Consider the following 18,187-nt stretch of genomic DNA (forward strand, 5'->3'; position numbering starts at 1 on the left):
CACACACAGCCACACACACACACACAGCCACACACACACAGCCACACACACACACAGCCACACACACACACACACAGCCACACACACACACACACAGCCACACACACACACACACACAGCCACACACACACACACAGCCCCACACACACACACACACAGCCCCACACACACACACACAGCCAGCCACACACACACACACACACAGCCAGCCACACACACACACACAGCCCCACACACACACACAGCCCCACACACACACACAGCCCCACACACACACACAGCCACACACACACACACACACACACACATAAACATGAATGTATGCTTGATATGAAGTTTTACAGTGTTGAAAATACAACAGAGAATCGTATCTACCTTGGGACCTTTGTAAGTAGGGGGAGGTCCAGGTGGAGCTGGCATCCCGTAATTTCCAGCAGAGTCACTGTTACTATGACGACTCTTGCCCTTGGTGTGATGGGGCTTGTTGGGGCGTCGGGGACAGCTCCTCTTTGCCTGGTCCGAGTCCTTGGAGAAAAACAAAGTGTGGATTTAACCTTACTGTATATCTGTCTGCCTGTACATGCTCCTGGGTGTGGTCCTGATGTGGGTGGGGTTTGTGTAGCTGCTGCCATGGTTACCTCATTGCTCTCTAGCGACGCTTCCCTGCTGAGACCGAGGAGGCGAGGCAGACCCTCGCTGCTGCTGCTGCTGCTCCGTATTGTGGGCATGTCGTTATCAAAGACCAGCTCATCTTCACACCGATACACAAACATATACTGTTACTGTCTCCACATCATGCCAGAGGTTTTAGACTAGCTCACTAATCCCCACATCATGCCCAGAGGTTTTAGACTAGCTCACTAATCCCCACATCATGCCCAGAGGTTTTAGACTAGCTCACTAATCCCCACATCATGCCCAGAGGTTTTAGACTAGCTCACTAATCCCCACATCATGCCAGAGGTTTTAGACTAGCTCACTAACCCCCACATCATGCCAGAGGTTTTAGACTAGCTCACTAACCCCCACATCATGCCCAGAGGTTTTAGACTAGCTCACTAATCCCCACATCATGCCCAGAGGTTTTAGACTAGCTCACTAACCCCCACATCATGCCCAGAGGTTTTAGACTAGCTCACTAATCCCCACATCATGCCCAGAGGTTTTAGACTAGCTCACTAATCCCCACATCATGCCCAGAGGTTTTAGACTAGCTCACTAATCCCCACATCATGCCAGAGGTTTTAGACTAGCTCACTAACCCCCACATCATGCCCAGAGGTTTTAGACTAGCTCACTAATCCCCACATCATGCCCAGAGGTTTTAGACTAGCTCACTAACCCCCACATCATGCCAGAGGTTTTAGACTAGCTCACTAACCCCCACATCATGCCAGAGGTTTTAGACTAGCTCACTAATCCCCACATCATGCCCAGAGGTTTTAGACTAGCTCACTAATCCCCACACTCACTCCTACAATCTACAGCACAGGGGACTGACACATGTTTCACTTTGTAGTGTTGTGAACGCAATGGAACAGCTTGAGAATATCAATAATCTGCATTGAGAAGGAATTACAACTGTAGGAGGACGAACCGATAACCGGTCTAAAGAGATCTACCTCGACTGCTGTTGCTCTGGCCATCCAGCTCGTTAATGGGGGAAGTGACATCACGGTTGCAAATGCCCTCGTTTTGTTCACCCACGTCACGGAAGGTCATGTAGCCAGGTGGAGTCAGTGCTGGCTCTGTGCACCACCCAAGACAAGCCAAAGGAATAAATGTATTTAGAGAGAGAGAGAGAGAGAGAGAGAGAGAGAGAACTGGACATACGTTCTAAAATAATCATTATTGTTTTATATACTTTTACTCAATAAGGTAGAAAGTTCTGCCGTGTGTGTGTGTGTGTGTGTGTGTGTGTGTACCGTGTTTGGGGGTGACTCTAAAGCGAGCTATAGCCTGTGGGCCGTCGTGTATGCTCGGGCCTCTGGCTCTGCTGCGGCTTGACCTGGTTCTTGGAGCTGCGCTGTCTTCCTCTGACGAGCTCAGCTCCTCGTACACACCTGCATGGAGACAGAGATTTACTTTCACAACATCAGCTATATTGCTCGTGTCGTTATAATAGTATTCCGGCTCTAAAACATGATCTGCTCAGCAACGTTTCTTCTGACCTGTTTTTGCCCTCAGGCAGTGCATGTCGATGAGGCTTGCGATTTTCGTGTGGCCGTACATCATGGCTAAAACTCTCGCCGTCTCACCTTTGAAGTTCCTCTCCTCCACTCGTGCACCCTGCAGATCACACACACGGTGCTACACATGACCAGAACGTCTGAATCTTGGTGTCGAATATGTAGGTACGCTGAAACACACACACTCACATGGTCAAGGAGGTACTGGATAATGATCTCATGGCCTGATGCTGCAGCCTCCATTAGCGGTGTGAACCCAAACACAGGCTCTCTAAAAAAAAAAAAAAAAAAAAAAAGAAGACAAAGCACAAAGGTCAGCGTTGGTGCTAAACTTCATGCTTCAGGTGTCCGTGTTGGCGTCTCACTTGATGTTGGGATTCGCGTTGTTGTCCAGGAGAAATTTGACCATCTGTTGATGTCCGGTGCTTGTGCTGTGCAGAAGAGCTGTCCAGCTGCGTCCATCCTTACGCTCTAGCTCCGCCCCTTGCTTTACAGAGAGAAACAGTTCCAGCCAATCAGAAGCTTGGACTAAAAATACGGCACTTAGAATAAGATCCATCGTGTTATCAACTAAACAATCAGTTAGGCTAGGCTTGTACCTGAAGGAGAAAGTAAGCAATGCTCTCGTTTCCACAGCTAGCAGCTAGCATTAATGGGGTTAACCCTTTAGCGGTGCTGGCATTGACGCTAACCCCAGATTCCAGGAGCAAGTTAACAATGTTGTCGTGACCGATATATGCCGCGTACATGAGTGGTGTCCAACCGCCGAGGTTCCTTCCATCCACGTCTACGTCGCCTCTGCAGAGAAACACAGAGGACATATTTCACGCTACATACTGACCACAGCCCATTCAGTACGTCTTTGCGCTTGGAGCTTCATCAAACGATAAATGTAAGCAGCATTACCTGTGAATGCACTCAGACACTACGTCATACTGCCCAATGGAGCAGGCTGTATGGAGGTCCAGGGGTACGTTGAGCTCATCCTGGCCGCTCTCGCTGTCAGACAGCCACACAGACAGACTCGAGTCCAGCTGCTCCGACTCGCTCGCTTCATCGCTGAGTTCTGACATCCTTCAGTAAACCTGCAGATTAAAAAAAAACATACCAACTGTTGGTATAAATAACAGCAATTTGTTTTATTAACAGCTAAATACTGTATGTGAAGCACCGTGAATGAGATGAACACTTTAAAATCAATACCATATTACAAGTTGTGTTTATTTAGCTGGAGCCACCGTCATTGCTACAATAATCATCACCTACTGACCAATTAGACAGAAGTTGGTCTGTGTGGAGACTCCAGGAAAGTGGCAGGTAAAGAGACACAAAAGTCCACGGTGTGATAAAACCAAGGATTAAATACCAAGAGATGTTAATCTGAACGTAGCGAGGACTTGAGAATCAACTGGCACACAATGAAGCATCATACTGGAAGCTAAAACTTATATATCCTGTGTCTGTGTGTGTGTGTGTGTGTGTGTGTGTGTCTGTCTGTGTGTCTTTGTGTGAAATTGCTGATAAAACACCCAAATATTTATACATGAAAATCATGGAAATTGTCAGGGGTGCCTAAACTTTTGCATATGATAGTAAATACACTGGGTTTAAGAAATGTCAAGTTATACAAATATTCACAAATTTACAAACTCTGAATGGAAGCCTAGGGGGTCACGGTGGCTTAGTGGTTAGCACATTCGCCTCACACCTCCAGGGTTGGGGGTTCAATTCCCACCTTTATACTATAGAAAATGTACACTAACATTTATACACAATGTGTGTTCATCATGATATACAGGACTGCTATAAAAAAATCAAAGGCTTCCATTCACTCATTCATCTTCTACTTATCCGAACTACCTCGTGTCACGGGGAGCCTGTGCCTATCTCAGGCGTCATCAGGCATCAAGGCAGGATACACCCTGGACGGAGTGCCAACCCATCGCAGGGCGCACACACACTCTCATTCACACACACACACACACACACTCATTCACTCACACACTACGGACAATTTTCCAGAGATGCCAATCAACCTACCATGCATGTCTTTGGACCGGGGGAGGAAACCGGAGTACCCGGAGGAAACCCCCGAGGCACGGGGAGAACATGCAAACTCCACACACACAAGGTGGAGGTGGGAATTGAACCCCCAACCCTGGAGGTGTGAGGCGAACGTGATAACCACTAAGCCACCGTGACCCCCTAGGCTTCCATTCAGAGTTTGTAAATTTGTGAATATTTGTATAACTTGACATTTCTTAAACCCAGTGTATTTACTATCATATGCAAAAGTTTAGGCACCCCTGACAATTTCCATGATTTTCATGTATAAATATTTGGGTGTTTTATCAGCAATTTCATTTCGATCTATTAAATAACTGAAGGACACTAAAGTAATATTTCAGTAGTGAAATTAGGTTTATTGGATTAACAGTAAATGCGCAATAGGCATCAAAACGAAATTAGACAGGTGCATAAATTTGGGCACCCCAACAGAAATCACATCAATATGTACTAGATTCTCCTTTAGCAGAAATAACAGCCTCTAGACGCTTCCTATAGCCTGTAATGAGCGTCTGGATTGTGGATGAATGTATTTTGGACTGTTCCTTCTTACAAAACATCTCCAGTTCAGTTAGGTTTGATGGTTGCCGAGCACGGTCAGCCCGCTTCAAATCACCCCACAGATGTTCAGTGATATTCAGGTCTGGGGACTGGGAGCCATTCCAGAACATTGTACTCGTTCCTCTGCATAAATGCCCGTGTAGATTTTGAGCAGTGTTTTGGGCCGTTGTCTTGTTGAGATATCCAGCCCCGGGGTAACATTAACTTTGTGACTGATTCCTCAACATTAGGGGAAGTCATGGCCTACTGGTCAGAGAGTTTGACTCCTAACCCTAAGGCTGTGGGTTCGAGTCTCGGGCCGGCAATACCACAACTGAGGTGCCCTTGAGCAAGGCACCGAACCCCCCCCAACTGCTCCCCGGGCGCCGCAGCATAAATGGCTGCCCACTGCTCCGGGTGTGTGTTCACGGTGTGTGTTCACTGCTGTGTGTGTGCACTTTGGATGGGTTAAATGCAGAGAACAAATTCTGAGTATGGGTCACCGTACTTAGCTGTATGTCACGTCACTTTAACATTATTCTCGAGAATCTGCTGATATTGAGCGGAATCCACACGACCCTCAACTTTACCCAGATTCCCAGTACCGGCACTGGCCACACAGCCCCACAGCATGATTGAACCTCCACCAAATGTTACTGTGGGTAGCAAGTGTTTTTCTCGGTATGCTGTGTTCTTTTGCCCCCATGCATAACGCCCCTTGTTATGACCAAATAACTCAATCTTTGTGTCATCACTCCACAGCACCTTATTCCAAAATGAAGCCGGCTCGTCCAAATGTCCGTTTGCAGACCTCGAGCGACTCCGTTTGTGGCGTGTGTGTGTGCAGAAAAGGCTTCTTTCCCCATCACTCTCCCGTACAGCTTCACCTTGTGCAAAGTGCGCTGAATTGTTAAACGAAGCACAGTGACACCATCTGCAGCAGGTTGATGTTGTAGGTCTTTAGAGGTGGTCTGTGGGCTGTTTTTGACCTTCTCACCATCCTTCACCTCTCCATTAAATTTCGTGGCCTGCCACTTCTGGCCTTAACAAGAACTGTACCTGTGGTCTTCCATTTCCTCACTATGTTCCTCACAGTGACACTGACAGCTTATATATCTGCCATAACTTTTTGTAACCTTCCCCTAAACTGTAATGTTGAACAATCTTTGTTTTCAGGTCATTTGAGAGCTGTTTTCAGGCCTCCATGTTGTCACTCTTCAGAGGAGAGTCAAAGAGAACAACAACCTGCAACTGACCTTAAATACCTTTTGTCATCATTCGATGAACCTGTCTATGAAGTTCAAGGCTTAATGAGCCACCAAACCAATTGTGTGTTCACATTAATCAGTGCTAAGTAGTTACAGGTATTCAATTTGCATATTGCACGTTTTCTGTTAATCCAATAAACCTCATTTCACTACTGAAATATTACTTTAGTGTCCTTCAATTATTTGACAGATCAAAATGAAATTGCTGATCGAAACACCCAAATATTTATAAATGAAAATACTGGAAATTGTCAGGGGTGCCTAAACTTTCGCACACGACCGTATACATGTATAGTTTTAAACTACACGTTAAAGATTCGACTCCTTTGAATAAAACGAAAACGATTCGAATCACTAAAGATACTCCGTTATGTTCGGCTCATGTGTCGAGTCCCAAAAAGCACAGTATGATTCACATAGTGCACTTAGTCATCTGTAGAAGCCGGTAGTCTCGTCCCCTACGTAGGGTACCTATGTAGGGAGGGCGGATTCATTCGGGATTCGGTCTCGGTGTTGTGGAATGACGGTTTGAAGGACATTTAACGCCAGAGGTTTTAGACATTTCTGTTTTAATAAGTTTGTGTGTTTGTTTAAAGGTTGTTGTTAAAGTCCAGGCTACACAAAGTTAGTCTTTATCTGTCGGCACCATTGAGGACGAAAAGGCGTTGTATTTACACCGACGTACGTGTTGAAAGAGTTTCAAAACAGAGTAAAGAAGAAAAGAGTTTTCTGAACTTACTGAAATGTCAGCGCGAAGTTTTATTGGTGTGAACAAACAATTCCGCCGGTGCCGAAGATCTCAGTAACAACACGGGGACATAAACAGTACCGTTAGAACAGCGGGCGAAAAGATACCGGGAAATGTAGTTCTTTAGGTCTGCGTCCCTGCCGCTGTTAGCGTCTGCACGCGGAAGAAAAGACTACAACTCCCATGAAGCTCAGCGGGAGGAAAAACTGGTGACGTATGAGATTCAGTCAGAAAACTTTTTATACTGTCGTTTCTTAAAAGTGGTTTATATCAGAGATTTGTGAAACAGTTGAAAAAGATTTCATTGTTTAAAACGAATTTAAGAGGATGATAAAAATTGTTTAAATAATATAAAAAGGTTAAGTTTACAGCGCCGTTACGCCTCGTTTCCATGGCAACGTTAAAACCGTGCGCGAGACGGGTTTATAGGTCTGTACAGGACTGCGAGGACATTTAAATCTGTATAAAACTACGGCTAATATTTTGTCTCGGTATAACCGTCATGTGTTTGTAGAGATTCTGGTGCAGGTTTGATGTTCGGCGCTGTGTTTTATGTTTTACTCCGTGAGAACTCAGTGGTCGCGTCATTATGACGTCACAGTGGAGTTTTTAAACACAATGAATCACGTTGAAGCTTCATTTAAGAGAAGTGATGTGGTGAAGCAGCTCACAGTGAAACAGCGACATGATTTCTAATGTTTATTGAACAACGTCATAATGATGTTACACATAAAAACACATTCACAGAGAAACACAGTGTGTTTTCCCCCAGTGAGGACGATCAGAGATTGAAGTTAAAGCGAAACTCTTCTCCTGAAGGTCTGAACACAAATCTGTCCCCGGTGCCATGTGTCTGCTCAGTCTGAGGTGAAGCGTCTGTGCTGCGTGCTGGAGGTCTGTGAGTCTCAGCGCGCCGGTGATACACTGCTCTACAGCCAGGCTCTGACACACACGTCACCTTCGCTGATGACATCGCTGTGGGACACATTACAGTGCTGTATTCAATTATACACAGTTACACACCTGGGAGCATGGATCTGATCTGTCTGCGTCTCACAGAACTGTCTGCGTCTCTCACGGATCTGTCTGCGTCTCTCACGGATCTGTCTGCGTCTCTCACGGATCTGTCTCTTACACAACTGTCTTAACTGTTCTTGTCTCTCACATGTTCTGAACTGAATCGTGTCTCTATAGCCGATGTGTCTGTCTCCACACTGACTATCACATACGTGTCTGTCTCCACACTAAAACGTATGTGTGTCTCACCTGAGCTGATCAGTTTGTACTGTCTCTCTCTGTCCTCCTCCATCTTTTTGCGGTAATCTCCAGACACGGCTCTCATCACTTGCCTCTTTTTCACAATTGGTGCTTTGGAACTGCGCAGAGTCTTTAGAGCACGAGAGGCTTCCTCTCCTGTTACACACACACACAAAGTTGGGTAAACTGTTTAGCGGTGAATTAGGGATTTGAATGAGTGTTTAAGTAACTCTGTCAGCTCTCTCTCTGTGTGTGTGTGTGTGTGTGTGTGTGTGTGTGTGTGTGTGTGTGTGTGTGTGTGTGTGTAACTTGCTTTGTTTAGTAGAGGATTTTTGAGTCCTCAGTCCCAACTCGAGCTGCTCAATACACCAGTCCAGTTCTCGACTCAGCTGCTGCTCTGGAGTCTGACCACACAAGCCTTAATGTTAGTGTGTGTGTGTGTGTGTGTGTGTGTGTCTGTGAGAGAGAGAGTGAGTGAGTGAGTGAGTGGCAGAGACAGACAGAGGGGGGGGGCAGAGAGTGAGAGAGAGACAGACGGGGGGAAGAGAGTGAGAGAGAGAGAGAGAGAGAGAGAGAGAGAGAGAGAGAGAGAGTGAGTGTGTTTTCTCACTGACCAGTTCAGTGCTCTCCTGCTTGGGCGCTTCCTCCCTCGTTTTATTTACATTCTCCTCTACAGCTGCTCCTGGTTTCTTCTTCTTCTTCTTCTTCTTGGATGTAGAAGACTCCGAGCCTTGGGCCGTTTCACTCATCACTGTTTTCCCTGTGCAGGGTTCTGGGTCACTCTTCTGCTCCGATTCAGCAGGGATCCGGAAGTTGAAAGCGAAACCTGAACTGGATTCTGAGTCTGCAGTGTGTCTGGGTTGGGACTCGTCCGGATCCATGATGCTTTGGGGCAGTGAGGGAGAGATCACTGGGGAAAAGGTAAAGGAAAAGGAGTTGTCGCTGCGCTGCCAGTGAAACGGAGCTGAACTACCTCTGATCTGCATCTGTCACACACACACAGACACACACACACATACGTGTACATACATATATACACACACACACACACGTCTACATACATATACACACACGTGTACATACATATACACACACGCACACACGTGTACATACATATATACACACACACGTGTACATACATATATACACACACACACACATGTACACACACACACGTGTACATACATATATACACACACACGTGTACATACATATATACACACGTACACACACGTGTACATACATATATAAACACACATGTACACACACACGTGTACATAAATATATACACACAAATGTACACACACACAGACATACATATACACACACAGACATACAGTACATACACAGGACATATAAGTTTTAGATCATTAGTGTTCATGCCCTTCTGTCACTGTAAACAGTTTGTTTCTAACCAGGTGAGTTTAACCTGTCGGCCAAATGTCTGTGTTTACAAACACTTTGTCTTTCACCTGAACGAATGAGACAGAACCGTCTGTATTAAATTATGCGTCTCTTCGTCGCCCCGCTTAATAAACTGAACTCGAATGTGAAAAACAGCAAAATTATCACACTTTAGTGACATCGTTCTAACGAGCAAAAGCACAAACCCCGGTCGTGTCCCAAACACCTTACTTTCCCGTGTAGTGCCCTACAGTGTGCCGTTAAACCCAGTGCGTTTACGCCCTATGTAGTGCACTTATGGAGGAAGTCCGCCGCGGTTTGGGATCCGGCTTCTAACTCACCCGCGTCTTTTTCTGGTCTCCTTCGGTATGCAGGTTTAATCCAAATAAGCTTAACGTACAGTCATATACATGCAAAAACACACGATATACGTAGATCATTCAAACGCGGCTCGAATACACTGAACAATAAAGTATAAAAGATAATTATAAAAATTAATATCCAGGACCGAGCTCATACAATTGGTGCACCAATATTAACTGTCCGTTCGGAAACCCCTGTGTACTTTAATAGTTCCGGATGATCACGGATATCGACAATAAATAAAAATAAATCGGCGACGGAAAAAATGAGTGTTTTTCTTTGTTTTCTTTAGCCTCGGTATTCTTTAGACTCAAAATCTGATCAGATTCAAATCATATTTTTTGGGATTAACGACAGGAAATGACTTAAGACGGGGATGTGATCTAAGACCGTGTGTTGACGTGTATTTGATCCACTGCGTGACAGAAAGAACATCGACCCCACAAACGTAGCCATGAATATTCACTTATTCACTTACAATCCGTTCACGATCACACGCTACACCGCGTCGCTTCAACAAACTTATAAATGCGGCAGTGCGCACGTCAATCATTCGGTTTTGACCAATCAGTGACCTCGAGGGCGGGGCACGTTCGTGGTTACGTCACTCGAACGTATAAATAAAGGGCAAGCCGCCGGTTCTCCGAGCGACGCTTCGTGTTTATATTTTTGTGGGTGACTGAGACGTGAAAACACGACACGTAAGTGCTACTTTTACACGGTCTGGTGTATAAGCGTGTGTTGTTCATGTGATTTAGAGTCGTTTTTATCCCCACACACGGGTTTGTAGTGACGTTAAAGCGCTGTGAGGAACAAACCAGCAGCTCTTTAGCCTTTAGCATAACAACAACAACACGGGGGTTTGTGCACAACTCGCTCTGTTTCAGCACTTTCGCTTGTTTCACGTCAACAATGTGGACGTTTTAGTCAGTGATCACACGTGTGATTTGTACCAACACTGTGTGTGTGTGTGTGTGTGTGTGTGTGTGTGTTATTGGCGGGCTTTCCGTCCTGTGAGCTGAACAAAGGACCAGACTATCTGTTCTGAGGCGCCATGTTGGTTATAAACGTGTGTGTTTGGTGTCGTGTAATGGTGGCCGTGGATCTGTTAGGATTAGATCCTTATTAGGCTTTTATATTAGTGTAGGAACTGTATTGTGGTGTATAATGTGACCTGTCGTGTGTGTGTGTGTGTGTGTGTGTGTGTGTGTGTGTAAAAAGATGTTGACCAGATAATAATTCGATCCGTTAACACCGCGTTCTATTTCCCCCTCCCTTCACTTCTATAGTAGTATTTCGGAGCGTCCCGCCTCCTAAGCTCTGATTGGCTGGCTAGTTCCGAATCCTCGGCGCGGATTGGCTCGTTCCGCTGTCTGTTTTTCTGAGACAGTGGCTATAGGCACTGCTGGGACAGAGTGGGGGGTGGGTTTGTGGGTGTACTGTGAGTGTTTAATACCGTAGGTGTGGTGTTTGTTGGTGTATAATAACCCCTTTTGCCCCTGTAGCTGAGGGCGCTACCATACAGGTGCAATGGCACGTACAAAGCAGACAGCAAGGAAATCTACCGGAGGAAAAGCTCCGAGGAAGCAGCTGGCCACTAAAGCTGCACGCAAAAGTGCGCCATCTACCGGCGGAGTGAAGAAACCCCACCGATACCGGTGAGTGTTAGTGGCTCACAGGCTCCTGTATGTGTACACGTGTTTTACACGGGTTAGATCATGTAAGTGAACGCAGGGAAAGGGAACGTGCGAGTCATGTTTACATGCTTGTTTATATACACCCTACGTATGTCTGATCGCTACCTTTCTGTTCTACAGCCCCGGTACCGTGGCTCTTCGAGAGATCCGTCGGTACCAAAAATCCACCGAGCTGCTGATCCGCAAGCTGCCCTTCCAGCGCCTGGTGAGGGAAATCGCCCAGGACTTCAAGACCGATCTCCGCTTCCAGAGCGCTGCCATCGGGGCCCTGCAGGTCAGCTCAGGAGTTCTCAGATAGATTGTACCTGATATGTGCCTTGTGAGAACATACAGTAGTCTGTAGACAGTTTATTCAAGCGGTTTTACTTCATTCTGACAAACCTTTCAACTAGACAGTAGAACAAATTGAATTATGTTGAAGTCGGTTGTAAAATATTTCAAGTGAACTTATTTATCATTTGCAGGAGTTCTGTTTTGTAAAGTACCGAATCTATGGTTCACGTACAGAATGTTCCAGCTCTGTACATTTGACACAAAAATGAAACGAAACTTTGCATGTCATTGATGCAGACATGAGAAGTGTCTTTAGAAACCTTGTAATCTACTCTTAAATGGACTGATTTAAAGTGAAGACAGTTGTTCTGTTTGTGTAATATGCACAAACTTATGATGGGTAGCTTTTCTGTCTCAGCGCATTAATGCTAATTTAGACACTCAGTGCATGTGTCATATGGTAATGATCTCATTGTTCTCAAACAAACTGAGACGTATAGACAAGTCTTGACATTTTTGTAACTTGACTCATCTTTCTTTTTTGTTCAATAAAGATTGAGTCTCAAGAACCTTTCTAAACAATGACTTGCTCCATACCCCCCCCCCCCCCCATTTTTATTAAAAATTTATTTTTATTATTTTAAATCAAGGATTGTCAAACAATTGTTTGCTGCTCCCTGCCATTTTAGTTAGAGAATGCAGGTCTGAACATGTCATGGATTGATGCCCTAAAACCTGGGACAAATCTTTGTCTGTCAGAGCGGGAGTCAGCAGGGCTTTTATTTTGAACATTTACCTAAATCACAACACTGTTTTTATTTTAAGTGCTCACACAAGCTAGACCTGCTTTTCTTTATGACCCTAAAGAGTGTTTGCACTCGTCACTGCACGATAATGTCGTAATGTTTAAACAATAACGCGTGTCTCTGCAGCTCTAACGTATGTGTGTGTTCCACAGGAGGCAAGTGAGGCATACCTGGTGGGTCTCTTTGAGGACACCAACTTGTGTGCCATCCACGCCAAGCGCGTGACCATCATGCCCAAGGACATCCAGCTTGCCCGGCGAATCCGTGGCGAACGTGCTTAAACAACCTGCTCTCTATCTGTATTTTTAATAATTTTTTTGGAAGGGGAGGGGGGGCAGGATCCAGGGCTGGTTCTTACTCTTGACTACATGCTCGTTATAGTTTTAAGCTTACTTTTGTACTTTTTCTTTTATTTGAGTAGTGACGGTAGGGGAGGGGGTCATCGTGTGGTTCTTGGGTGCGGCAGTAAGGGGTGGCGTCAGAACATTCCGGGAGCTCCTCTCAGGGTTTTAAAGTTTGTATTTTAGACTTTGGTATACCTCTTACCTGTGCGCTCTAGTCTGCATGCTACATGGTGAATTTATTAGGATGTGTCCATTTTATTTTTCTCTTTCATTGTGGCCATCTGGTTGTAAATAAACTTTCCACTACCTCATTGTGTGTGTGCACAAATTTAGTTGCAGGAAAATGTCTTGGTATGACTGCATATATGCCTGTTTCACTGCATCCATTCATTTAGGGTTCACAGTTCAGGTCAAATTGTGGTTTGTCTAAAATCCCAACTGATACTTTATTTCCCAGATCTTCATTGGCTTTATCTACAGGCAAGAGTTTGTAGAACCACTCGACCGTGAAGCTTTTTGAGGAACCTGAACTACAAATGCTGTGGCTTCTTTTTTTTTTTTTTTTTTTTTAAAATAACGTGTTCTTTTAAATCCTTCAGAACCTCGAGCCTACATGTGAGTGTTGGTTTATGCTGCTGGAACCAACTAGTGCTCCCCCTTGTGGGCTGTTCTCACAGTAACTGGTCGGATCTGTGTGGGTGTAAAAGACACTTCTGTAGCATCTGCATGGGAGCCAGAGGTGATGAATGTGTTGATGTGATGTCCATCCTGCCTGCTGAACAGCTATAGAGACAGTCCTGTGAAACCGTTATAAACCTTGTGCTATTAAGCTGTTAAAAGTTGCAATTTAATTAAAGTGGCTGCTGTCAGTCAATTAGACTCCAGCAAGCATCTGAGTGTTAAAATGGAGTCAGACCTCATGAACAGTTTGGTATCTCAATCAAATTGGCAACCTGGGGAAGGCACTAGCTCTTGGGAACTATGGTTTCGCTTCGTCCAACTAAACTGTATATCTGTAAACTAGCCCTAGGATTATTTTGTGACTCCTCAGGTTCTTCTCGGGAAAGTGTTTGACTTTGCGTTTGGTAAACAAAATGGCCACCGTAGCGTTAAAGAAGAAAACTAGGAGCGTTTCCAAAACTGCCTTTACTCGATCTCCATCACTGTAGAGCAGAGCTGCGTACAAACATGGCACCGATGAAAAGTTCAGCCAGATAAAGTTAACATCCTTGTTACAGACGTTAACGACTGAGGTTGAATTTCTGTTAACAGACAAAATGTCCTGAAGGGTTTCACTGCTTAGAGGGAACTGTGGCTTCTCTTTAAATCAGGGAGCTCATCGGGACAGACCTGTGTTTATTTCCACAATCTCAAGACCAAGATGTAGCAGCAATCACAATCATAATATAATCAACGTCCATTTTCATTTTGAACTGTCATCGGGGTGTTTTTTTGAGTTCTTCGTTCTCTTTCGTCTCCTCATCCTCCGTCTCCTCGATGTCGGTCAGTAAACCTGGTAAGTGTTCATACAGCTGCTTTTCCAAAGTGCGGTCGACGTCAGATTCCTTGCGGAAGACGCACCATAGCAGGAAGCCGACGGCGAGGACGCTGAGGGGCAGAACCTTCCACCACGGCCGCTGGAACCTGCTGCCCATCGAACGCTCCACCTTCCACGTCCGGTGGCTGGCTTTACTTGTGGAAAACTTGATGGGCTGAGCTGGGACTTCCTCACCATCGCTGGAGCCTGGAGTTCGAAGGGGCTTGTTGCTGAGCTGTGGACTGAGAGAGAACGATCGTGCAGCGCATGGCCTTATGGGAAATAAAACAGGTTTACATATTAATCATTAGGCAGCAAGTAAAGTCCGTTCTTGAAGTATGAAATAGTCTTGAATAGGGCTGGGCGATAAAGCGATAACGATATGTATCGCGATAGACACGTGATGGATATCAATAAAAAATGTGTTCGATAAACAGCCAATCATGTAACAGTATCATGTTTGGTTGTGCCATATCGTCGTCTCGTGCTGGTGCTGGATCCCTCTTCAGTAACCAGTGACTGATGAGCAGAAAATGAGCCGCAGAGAGCGAGGGAATCGTAAATAAAAGAGGAAAAATCAGCTACTTTTTCATATTGCTGCAGGTTTTGTATTTCAAACAATGTTACTGTAGTGTATCAGGTTTGTGTTTTATATTACAGATGTATCTCAGTCTACCTCAGTTTTATTTACGTTTACAAAACACTGCACATGTTTTAAAACACTTTATTCACCAGAAGGTGAACAGCTAGTGAACTTCCTTGCACTAATTTTATTACACTTTATTAAACATTTTACATTTTCTTTTATTTTGCACCTTAAAAGTTAAGAGATAATTGTTGTGTTCATTGTGACTTGAACACAACTTTAGACTCATGTTTACATTATAATTATTAGTTTTCCTGCTTGTTGACATTTTGTTGACACAATTACGATCGGTTAAGTTTACAATAAAAATGTTTACATGTAATATTTTTCTCCTGGTCCTTATTTTAAATGGGTCATAAAAAAAGATCAATAATTATCGATACCGACCGATATGAAACACTGATATCGTGATACACTTTTCAGCCGTATCGCCCAGCCCTTGTCTTGAATAAATAAACATAATATGTAATATATAGCTGTAGAATGTTTAAACACTTCATGCTTCCTGTAAAAGACACCCTACATATTGTACATCTACATCCTGTATTGTTGTAATAGAAGGGATTCGGGATGTTATATACAATTAATCCTTTATAAGGGATTATAATTATAGCTAAAGTGCAAACTCACCTCAGAAAGGTCGGCTTGTGTTGTCCAGGACTTACAGAGTGACGAAATAAATGAATGAGCCCAAACCTTCGTGCTGCTGCTGCTGACATTGTTGTGTCTCAGGTCACATGTGTGTCAGGTCACAAATGGCGTGTCACTCTCAAATACGTCCGGTTAGAACCGAAACGCTAGCGTTCCGCCCTGTTTACATCGAATTATTATTTACAGGTCGTTTGAAAAACAGAAAATACAAAAAAGGAGAAAATTCCTTTAAAGTTTGTTTTAAAGATTATAAAAATAAAAGAAAAATAAAGCAACTTTCACAGACAACGCGGAAATAGAGGTAGCCAATCAGAATCCTGAGTCTGTGTGTAACCGTAGAAACGTCCGGAAACGTGGCGTCCACGCTGCAGGTTATAAACATAAAGCTTTGTAAATATACATTTAATTATGTGTCAGTTTTAATACATACTTTAGTTCATCGTTATAACGCTTTTAATCAAAGCATTTTGGAGGTTTGTTTGTTGATGTGATCCAGCTGTGGATCTCAGAGAGAAAGAGAAATGAAGAGGAAAAACACAGAGACGAGACTCGAGGTGCGTGTTATAGAGTTTATTAGAGTTTCTGCTCAAACTTGTATTGCAATGTGTATTCAACTGTCTTTATTATTTACAATAGACATTTACAATAAACAAACCAGACATAGAGGAAAGCCAGGGGCAGCAGTGGCAAAGAAAAAACACCCTGAGAAATCATGAAGAAGAAACCTGGAGTGAAAGCAGGATTGTGGGATTATAAACCATTACAGTAAAGACAAAGCTCTGTATCTGTGTCATGTCTCAGTTCCAATGTGTCACAATGATTCCAACACGTGTTTCATTTCTAGGTCTCGGACCAGTTCGACCCGATCATCGAGGTGAAGAAGAAGAAGAAAAAGAAGAAAGGTGGAAATATAGATGCAACAGACACTTTCGATGCGACAGACGAATGTAAAAACGAAGACAAAAAGGTGTGTGTGGGTTTTTCTTTTTTTGCAGATTCGAGCACACATATAGTTGATGGACACGTAAGCGTACTTACTGCGCACATACTGTCACAGATTTCAGCTGATCCACATTACCCACACAAGTACATTTTGTGTCATTAAATAAAACGTTTGTTTAAACCGTCCAAGGATATGAAGGTTTCTCGTTTGCAGGAATCTGAGGGTTGTGAAGCTGTGAGCTGTGCGGTAAAGAAAAAAAAGAAGAAGGTGAAAAAGGAGAAAGACGCAACCGTGGACACCGCAGAGGCCGCTGATCTTACGGAGAGCCGTACGAACGAAGAGCTCGAGAACAACAAGAAGAAAGAAGCGCACCAAAACAAGGTATAGGAACAGTGTAACACGTAATCACTGAGATAGCTGTGGATGCTGTGGGGTGTTATTACATATGATTATGTAACAAATCTCTCCTCCCTTATGTTAAGCAAACTGTAATAACCAAAAGAGTAGAAGAAGAGGAAGGCACGGAGGACGAGGACGATGAAGAGCTGAGCCCGGAGGAAAGACGAGTGCTAGAGAGGAAGCTGAAGAAGATTAGGAAAAAGGAGGAGAAGAAGAAGCAGAAGGAAACTGCAAAGTCTGAGAAGGAGGAGAGCAAAAGCAGCATTGCACAGACGCAGGCTCTGGACTATCTGACATGGTGAGAAACTCACACACACACACACACACACACACACACACAGAGATGCTAGAATCTGAATTTGTGTGTGTTGGTAGCTGGTCCGAGAAGCGGGACGAGTGGAAGTTCCAGAAGACGAGGCAGGTGTGGCTTCTGCAGCACATGTATGACAGTGAGAAGGTACGATTATTCAGTACGAATAGCATCGCTTCTATTATTATAGATTTATTTTGCAATGTTTTTGGCTATGGTTAAGTGTGAAAATTTCTGGCGTCAGAGCTGACTGTTAGTGTAAAAGCACCCTCTCATTTTCACGTTTCTTGTGTCTCAGGTGCCGGATGCTCATTTCTCAGTTCTCTTATCGTATCTGGAAGGACTGCGAGGCGTCGCTCGGGACATCACGGTGCAGAAAGCAGAGGCTTTGGTCCGATTTGGCGCCGGTCCAGAAGTTGAAGAGGGAGTGGCTACAGAAGCACAGAGGAAGACACACCGAGCAAGAGATGTAGTTCAGATCCTTTCTTGAGGAGGCAGGAAAAAAGGACAATATCCTTTCACCTTCTTTTATATCTTGCCGTCTGTTTTCTTCACGCCGATGCGTTGAACTGAATTAGTGGACAGAAAACTCATTGGTGTGTTTAAGCCTGTAAATAAGATGAAATAAAAATATTTGGATTTGCATTTCTGTTGTCTGGATTTTCAAGATATTTGAGTAATTATTTTCACTTTAATGATAAAGGGTTTAGGACAAGGATAAGTAATAAGTCATCTCCAGCACCTG

General features: G+C 44.3%; 5 protein-coding genes across 7 annotated transcripts in view; 2 read left to right on the plus strand and 3 right to left on the minus strand.

Moving 5' to 3' along the window:
- Nucleotides 1-6,907, minus strand: part of anks3 (ankyrin repeat and sterile alpha motif domain containing 3) — a 10,870-nt gene extending 3,963 nt beyond the window's left edge. The window contains exons 1-10 of the mRNA XM_060871167.1: nt 6,804-6,907; nt 3,096-3,274; nt 2,789-2,987; nt 2,555-2,676; nt 2,379-2,460; nt 2,172-2,289; nt 1,926-2,063; nt 1,623-1,748; nt 639-751; nt 376-525 (exon numbers count right to left, since the gene is read on the minus strand). Of these exons, the coding sequence (XP_060727150.1) occupies nt 376-525; nt 639-751; nt 1,623-1,748; nt 1,926-2,063; nt 2,172-2,289; nt 2,379-2,460; nt 2,555-2,676; nt 2,789-2,987; nt 3,096-3,262 (1,215 nt within the window). The 5' untranslated portion in view covers nt 3,263-3,274; nt 6,804-6,907. The remainder of the gene's footprint in view (nt 1-375; nt 526-638; nt 752-1,622; nt 1,749-1,925; nt 2,064-2,171; nt 2,290-2,378; nt 2,461-2,554; nt 2,677-2,788; nt 2,988-3,095; nt 3,275-6,803) is intronic.
- A 591-nt stretch (nt 6,908-7,498) lies between these two features.
- c5h8orf33 (chromosome 5 C8orf33 homolog) lies at nt 7,499-10,331 on the minus strand. 3 transcript variants are annotated; one of them, XM_060871171.1, is made up of 5 exons: nt 10,315-10,331; nt 8,684-9,055; nt 8,383-8,473; nt 8,079-8,225; nt 7,499-7,787 (listed from the first exon to the last, which is right to left on the minus strand). In XM_060871171.1, exons 2-5 carry the CDS (start codon nt 9,053-9,055, stop codon nt 7,594-7,596), a joined length of 804 nt encoding a protein of 267 aa, XP_060727154.1. In that variant the 5' UTR covers nt 10,315-10,331; the 3' UTR covers nt 7,499-7,593. The 3 variants fall into 3 exon arrangements, with proteins under 3 accessions (XP_060727154.1, XP_060727151.1, XP_060727152.1); XM_060871168.1 differs by lacking the exon at nt 10,315-10,331 and adding an exon at nt 9,815-10,019; XM_060871169.1 differs by lacking the exon at nt 10,315-10,331 and adding an exon at nt 9,815-9,933 and having other exon boundaries at nt 8,684-9,122.
- Nucleotides 10,332-10,417: 86 nt separating this feature from the next.
- Nucleotides 10,418-13,267, plus strand: h3f3d (H3 histone, family 3D). Its single transcript, XM_060871177.1, has 4 exons — nt 10,418-10,537; nt 11,342-11,494; nt 11,654-11,807; nt 12,765-13,267. Exons 2-4 carry the CDS (start codon nt 11,367-11,369, stop codon nt 12,891-12,893), a joined length of 411 nt encoding a protein of 136 aa, XP_060727160.1. The 5' UTR covers nt 10,418-10,537; nt 11,342-11,366; the 3' UTR covers nt 12,894-13,267.
- Nucleotides 13,268-14,087: 820 nt separating this feature from the next.
- Nucleotides 14,088-15,921, minus strand: LOC132845418 (ubiquinol-cytochrome-c reductase complex assembly factor 4). The gene is made up of 2 exons (XM_060869381.1): nt 15,770-15,921; nt 14,088-14,765 (listed from the first exon to the last, which is right to left on the minus strand). Exons 1-2 carry the CDS (start codon nt 15,856-15,858, stop codon nt 14,393-14,395), a joined length of 462 nt encoding a protein of 153 aa, XP_060725364.1. The 5' UTR covers nt 15,859-15,921; the 3' UTR covers nt 14,088-14,392.
- Nucleotides 15,922-16,114: 193 nt separating this feature from the next.
- LOC132846444 (uncharacterized protein C7orf50 homolog) lies at nt 16,115-18,087 on the plus strand. The gene is made up of 6 exons (XM_060871179.1): nt 16,115-16,344; nt 16,635-16,757; nt 16,947-17,114; nt 17,216-17,430; nt 17,508-17,589; nt 17,741-18,087. The coding sequence occupies exons 1-6, from the start codon at nt 16,312-16,314 to the stop codon at nt 17,930-17,932; spliced, it is 813 nt and encodes a 270-aa protein (XP_060727162.1). The 5' UTR covers nt 16,115-16,311; the 3' UTR covers nt 17,933-18,087.
- The last annotated feature ends 100 nt before the right edge of the window (nt 18,088-18,187 follow it).

Source organism: Tachysurus vachellii, chromosome 5 (genome assembly GCF_030014155.1).
Source record: "Tachysurus vachellii isolate PV-2020 chromosome 5, HZAU_Pvac_v1, whole genome shotgun sequence".
Taxonomy (NCBI): Eukaryota; Metazoa; Chordata; class Actinopteri; order Siluriformes; family Bagridae; genus Tachysurus; species Tachysurus vachellii.

What these genes read in the sequence shown, in the direction of transcription:
- c5h8orf33 (XM_060871168.1), bottom strand. Translation starts at nt 9,913, where the DNA reads ATGATCTACGTATATCGTGTGTTTTTGCATGTATATGACTGTACGTTA. An exon ending in GAGACCAGAAAAAGACGCGG is followed by an intron (nt 9,056 to 9,814) that starts GTGAGTTAGAAG and finishes TGTGTGTGACAG; the next exon opens with ATGCAGATCAGAGGTAGTTC. An exon ending in AGCAGGAGAGCACTGAACTG is followed by an intron (nt 8,474 to 8,683) that starts GTCAGTGAGAAA and finishes TTGTGTGGTCAG; the next exon opens with ACTCCAGAGCAGCAGCTGAG.
- h3f3d (XM_060871177.1), top strand. Translation starts at nt 11,367, where the DNA reads ATGGCACGTACAAAGCAGACAGCAAGGAAATCTACCGGAGGAAAAGCT. An exon ending in AAGAAACCCCACCGATACCG is followed by an intron (nt 11,495 to 11,653) that starts GTGAGTGTTAGT and finishes TCTGTTCTACAG; the next exon opens with CCCCGGTACCGTGGCTCTTC. An exon ending in CTGCCATCGGGGCCCTGCAG is followed by an intron (nt 11,808 to 12,764) that starts GTCAGCTCAGGA and finishes TGTGTTCCACAG; the next exon opens with GAGGCAAGTGAGGCATACCT.
- LOC132845418 (XM_060869381.1), bottom strand. Translation starts at nt 15,858, where the DNA reads ATGTCAGCAGCAGCAGCACGAAGGTTTGGGCTCATTCATTTATTTCGT. An exon ending in CACAAGCCGACCTTTCTGAG is followed by an intron (nt 14,766 to 15,769) that starts GTGAGTTTGCAC and finishes ATTTCCCATAAG; the next exon opens with GCCATGCGCTGCACGATCGT.
- LOC132846444 (XM_060871179.1), top strand. Translation starts at nt 16,312, where the DNA reads ATGAAGAGGAAAAACACAGAGACGAGACTCGAG. An exon ending in GTAAAAACGAAGACAAAAAG is followed by an intron (nt 16,758 to 16,946) that starts GTGTGTGTGGGT and finishes TCTCGTTTGCAG; the next exon opens with GAATCTGAGGGTTGTGAAGC. An exon ending in AAGAAGCGCACCAAAACAAG is followed by an intron (nt 17,115 to 17,215) that starts GTATAGGAACAG and finishes CCTTATGTTAAG; the next exon opens with CAAACTGTAATAACCAAAAG.